Below are 6,000 nucleotides of genomic sequence, written 5' to 3'. Positions count from 1 at the left end.
GACAAATAAATCATTTAGGATATCTAACCACTTATTTTTTAACTATAATTTTTACTATAAGAGCAAGACATTTGTGTGTTGGATTGTTTGGCCTTTGCTGAAATTTGGGCTGGACCGATTGCCATTCTAGTTCTACGAGTGAACCAGAGAATGTTGGTTAAATTAGTAAATTGTTAATAAAAGAAAAATACTCTTTGTATTATTTTTGAAAGCATCCTCACTGAACACTTAAAACACCTAAATGTGTTGTGACAAGTTCTGCCATAATTTACCTGTCTATTAAATTCTACTAATCACATCCGATATAATAGTTGATGTATATGTACTAAAGATAACAGATATGCAAACTTGACACAGTCGACACAAGTTTAGTCAACAAACTTTTATTAATTAGTTGAGGGATACTAATGCACAGGTAATACAACAAGTTTTGGAGAAAAATTGTAACAGTTCAAACTCAGAGGAGGTACTGACGCCTCCCACGTTAGATACTATACAGCTTAATTTCAGATATGGAAATCTTTAATACATCATTAGTCTAATTTCACCTGTTACTTATATATTATAACCAGTTAGGAGCTACAACATCATCTCGTAAAACTCTCAACAGTTTCATCACAATGGCCCCAACAACAAAGGCGGAAACCATTTCCTGCTTTTGAAGTCTAGGTAGCATATAAAATGAACCACTGTTGTCCAAATAAAGGGTAAAATTCTCAGGCTGTCGAAGGGGATTTGTGAGGATTAAGCTTGGGTTTGGAGATAACATTGCTGACAAAGGGAAGACGCTCGAGCCTGCTGTTTCCCCAGGTACAAAAGTCACACCACACACAGTCCAGGTAACTAGAAAGCTCCAACAACACTCCTATTTCAAGCCTATTTCATGGTATAGTAAGTGCACTAAATACAGAAACAAACACACATACATATGCCTTGTTGTCCCATATTGAATAGTTAATAATAAAGGACTCTCTCAATGTGTTTGTCGTCGTGTACTGAAAAAGCTCAATTTATGTGCATCATCAAAATGAATAAAATAACAGTGTATGCCGACACATAGGCCTACAATGTTCCTTGTGGTCTACAAATTTTTTCAACCATTTCTTTTTTAGACTTCATAATATGTAAAAAGCATTTTTAAAGCAAACAAATAAAAGTAGGGGAGTGAAAAAAAAGCCATACATTTCTGAAAAGACACATCAATATCAAAATATCAGCAAGCCAACAAAAACAGCTAATTATGGTGTATTGCTGTACTCTCTAAAACATGTTGCAGTCAGCTCACACTGCGGGATAGATATGTTTTCCACATCGTAGGAAGACAGATAGTAAAGGGTGTGATAAAATATAAAATACCCACTGTTAAAAGCAGTGCTAAACTATCATATTGCAACACCAAAGCTTGTCAGGTAAACACAGTCAATGTGACGTTATTAATGAAATGATTAACAAGCAGCTGATGAACTGATTCTGTGCCACGGTGCAACACTTGATGCAAAGTGTTACCATTTCTGACATCCAGTCATTACAAAGGTGCTAACTGTTTACCACAAACACACAGACACGCATACACACGCACACACTCTGGACGACTCCTATTGAAAAGGTCATTAGACCAATCAGTGCTTGTCTTACCTCACCCCGTCCGTTGAACCTGGATAGAAGTTAAACGTCCATCCCACTACCAGAGACAGACACATGCATATTCATCCCCATCCGAATAAACTCCATCAGTTGATTAATAATGGAGGAATTCACCTCAAATCTTTGCTTAGCAATGTAAAAGGTCACGGCGCAGGGGTGACACCACCTGGGACACACACCGAGAAATTCAAAATCCGATGTTACGTGAAAATGTTCTGCTGACATCAGTGCTTGATTTCAATGACGACATTGACATTTGTTGGTGCAAAATTTAGAGGATGGATCTATGGACTTGAATTGAGTTGTATCAGGTCCTTAAGGTAGAATGGCAAGTAAAGCACCCTTATTATCTCACCAGAATATCCTCACATCACAACTTTCCCCAAAGCTATCAGATTGCTACCTACGTAATACACACAAGAGAATATAAAATAGATTTATCATCTGACTTATTTTAAGTAAGCAAGTAATTTTTTCATGGCCATAGACCGCAAATATAAATCAAATATTTATGGAGTTTTCATTTGTTCAATTTCTTAATAGAACTTTTGGTTCAAGTACTTTAAACACATTTAAGTGAAAATATTCTCTGATTGCACACATTTTAGATTTTAACAGAAATGTACTAATATCGGATTACTTCTTTTAAATCTCAAGATAAACCAACAATAAGTGCGAGAGCGGTCTTAAACACGACCAGTTATGGCTTTGCGTGGTGAGTCATAATAATACGGTCATGTTGGATCACACACACTGAATAGAAAGAGCTAACCACGCTGCTCAATAACAAATTTATTTTATCTCTAGCTTAATTTTTCATCAGAGTAAAATATTCCCGCTCCTGTACCTGACGGCCGCGAGGCCAAGTTGAATTTCTCCTGGAGTGCAAAAATACAAGAGGGGAGTGAGAGGGGTTAAAGTGCAAGGCAATAACTTTGAGCATCCAGGAATTAATTCATAAACCGTTTTATAAGTATTAATCTTGATTTGCATTTTTTTCTTTTTAATAAAAGATTTTTTTCCTCAAACTCTATAAAAGATAGTATTTTTAATTCTCTCCTCTGTTCTGAGATTCAAGCTAAAGCAGTAGCCAAAACATGGCTTTCTTTAACATGGTGTCACATCATTTGATTGTGCTGCAATGGTGCAACAAGCTTCACACAAAATTCATCCTTCTGTCTAACACTTAGCATTGCTAGTCCTATTTTAGACAGTAAACTTCAAGTTTTTCTTGTTTAAAATCAATTAAACAAAGCCATATTAAGTATTAATGTAACTAACTCATACTTTACAGATGGAAATCTCAAACAATCACTTTCTGCTTATTAACCTCAGTGTAAAAGAAGCGTAATTATGGTTGTCAAAGCAGATTCCTTTCACCGTCATGTGATCCAGATGAAATAAAATGAGGGTCACTGATGTGACACTCACGTAACTGTAGGATAAAATGGAGTAGAACAGGATTTACAACTGACCAACATTTTAGCTTATATGACAATTGCTTACTTGAGACATCAAAAGTAAAAAAAATGAAAAAAGTAAAACCAGGAAGAAATTAAAGAATCAAGTTCAAAACGACATTGCACTACAGCACACACTGCAAAAACTCCTGACTGCTCATGATCCAATTGGACGTGTCAGGCATCATTGCTTTGAGTATATAGATATATAGATATAGATATTATTTATGTACACAGTACAGTATATCTGTGAAAAATGTGAAAACAGTAGCTATCATTAAAGGCTTCACCATGCTAATAGAATATCTTTTTAAAAACCTGTCAAACATAACATGAATCTTGTAAAGAGATTTGCTCTCCATTTGTTTGGAATACTACCTCTGTTTAGAAAATCTACCTAGGATTTAATCTTTCATTACGACTGTCACCCCCTGCTGTGAGTACAGATACTGAAATGTGTGCCTTGAAAAAGATAAAGTGGAATGGAGAAATAAAACACTACTGTTACATGAGTATTGTTTTCAACAATAGACACATTAAACTCTGGGGATTGTGTTTTACTTCTTAATGGCTGTTTTAACCTTCTTCTCAGTGCCAAGTCCTTGACATAACATTTACATTGAGCTTCCTCTCTGTCTCCTGGGGCGACGAAAGCAGAATTACTCTGATAAAGACAGCCTCTTGGGTTTGCTTCGCCGGGTGGCCGAGGGGACGGGCTGTCTGTTTTGGCCTGAACTAGCATTGTCCGTTGGGTCGGGGATCAAGGTCGGAGATTGTGTTGGGCCCAAGGTAGAAGTCACGGCAAGGGTTGAATTTTGAGTGGCGGCAGGTGCTTCAGTGTTTGTTTGAAGAGGCGCGATCACAGAGGGGCGCTCTTTGGGCTTGCGGCCCCTCTTCTTACCAGTGGTGGCACAGTTCCTCACCTCAGGTTTGATCCCGTTATCCTCCGGTGCTTTGCTCTTGCTACTGGAGACCACTTCAGTGGCTGCTGCACGAAACCAGTTCTGAAGCGGAAAAAGGTGAGTTAGTGAATATCACAAGCAGGAGCCTGTATATAACCATATACAGCTGTAATTAGTGGGGTAAACCTCCATGTACGAATAGAGTACTATTTGCAGAGAGGGAGGGAATGACTAGAGGAAGAACCCATTAAATATTGGAGCAGATTCAGATAAACGGGCAGATCTTGGAGTATTTTTACCATTCCTATTCCACGAAATATGGCAATAATGTATAATCAGTATATTGAACAAGCAATACATATACTGTATTCAAGCAGAAAAATATTAGTATTGCAACAAGACCTGCAGAAATTTGGTTCAGGAAGTCGCTGATTACCGTAACATGGGCAATCTCATCTGACTATATACTTTTACTGTGTATGAACAGAAATGGAAATGCCTCCTGTGGACGTGATACTAAGTGACACTGCTGTTTGTTATAAGTCTATCTGTGAAATTTAGACTGAGACTGACCCACCTGTGAGTGTGTCTTGCTGATGTGGTACTTCACACCGCTCTCTGAACTAAACTCCTTCTGACAGATCAGACACATGTACTTCCCCAGTTCTCCACCACCCTGCAACACACAGACACACACCCACACACACACACTGCAGTCATTAACATATAATCCACAGCATGTCACCTGTTACACGCCAGATTAGGCAACATACACCAGCAATTTTTTTAACCAGAAGTTATTTATGATGTATTGCTATCCTGTGTTGATACAATGAACACATACTATCTTTACAAATCAGGTTATGTGTTTTGAGACTCTTCTAAATAATATTGTCTCTATTACCTCATTCATTTTCATTTTCCGTCAAACGTACTTTGTGTGTGTTTGACAATTTTTTTACTTTAGTGTGTAGAGACAAATGTGATCAGGCCAGTGTCTTAGGTCCAGGTGGGTGTTTGTACCTGGCTGCAGTTGGCAAGGTGAGCTTTAAGTCCCGACACACTGGAATACACAGCTTCACAGTTCTGAGACAAAACAGAAATCAAGAGTGAACATACAAATAACATCTTTACATCTATACTTTTCCCTCTTATGGTTTTTATTATAACACCCAGTCTGACAGAGCTTTGATATGATGGTTACACAACTGTTCCTGGTCTCTCTCCTCCCCATCTAGCTCTCCTCTCTTCCCTCTTTTCCACCCATCTCTCCTCTCTTCCCCGTTTTTCTCCGCTCAACCCAACCGGTCGAGGCAGATGGCCGCCCACATTGAGTGTGGTTCTACCAGAGGTTTCCTCCACCAAACTACTGCTCATTGTGGGAACTGTTGGGTTTCTCTATACATTTGAATGTCACGACTTTACTTTGTAAAGTGCCTTGAGATAAAGTATGCAATGATTTGGTGCTATACAAATAAAGTTGAATTGAATTAAACAAACTCATCCCATCCATATCCCTGGGAAACAATTTTAGAGATTGAGACAAATCTTTGATTCAGTGTTTTGTCGTTATGGAAATGTTCTGTATATGGTGACACATTAAGCCAGTTTATGCTCTTACTTCATTGCTGCAGCAGATGAAGCCCTTCTCCTTGACTTGGTTCTTCCAGGTCTCTAGTAGCTCTGGGCTGAAATTGGGGAGGCCAGGTCGCGTGTAGTTTAACTATACAAAAGGAAAAACACGTGTATCATTATTCCTGATAATTTCACCATTTACCGAGTCTGGGGAACGTTTTTATCTCCTGGTTTCACCTTTTACATTTTCATGGAAAGGTTGATGCATGTCACTGTGTAATCTTTTTTGTTGTATAGTTTTCATTTTTTTCATGGAGATATCTTCTTGCAGTCCAAAATGCTGATGTACAGGTATCTCTGTTCCTGTGTTTGAGCCGAGTATGCATCTCTCATTATTGTACATTTTGGCATGTAGGGGG

General features: G+C 38.2%; 1 protein-coding gene across 14 annotated transcripts in view; it reads right to left on the bottom strand.

Annotated features, from left to right (window-relative positions):
* Positions 1-367: 367 nt before the first annotated feature.
* znf512b (zinc finger protein 512B) overlaps positions 368-6,000 on the bottom strand; it is a 28,278-nt gene continuing 22,645 nt past the window's right edge. For all 14 annotated transcript variants that reach the window (XM_069525951.1, XM_069525952.1, XM_069525953.1 and 11 more), the window contains 4 exons: positions 5,628-5,729; positions 5,030-5,092; positions 4,584-4,682; positions 368-4,108 (listed from right to left, as the gene is read on the bottom strand). In XM_069525951.1, the coding sequence (XP_069382052.1) occupies positions 3,764-4,108; positions 4,584-4,682; positions 5,030-5,092; positions 5,628-5,729 (609 nt within the window). In that variant the 3' untranslated portion in view covers positions 368-3,763. The remainder of the gene's footprint in view (positions 4,109-4,583; positions 4,683-5,029; positions 5,093-5,627; positions 5,730-6,000) is intronic.

The sequence above is a fragment of the Paralichthys olivaceus genome, chromosome 6 (genome assembly GCF_024713975.1).
Source record: "Paralichthys olivaceus isolate ysfri-2021 chromosome 6, ASM2471397v2, whole genome shotgun sequence".
Lineage (NCBI taxonomy): Eukaryota > Metazoa > Chordata > Actinopteri > Pleuronectiformes > Paralichthyidae > Paralichthys > Paralichthys olivaceus.
Note: the sequence above shows the minus strand (reverse complement) of the source record. Positions and strands in the feature narration are given on the sequence as shown.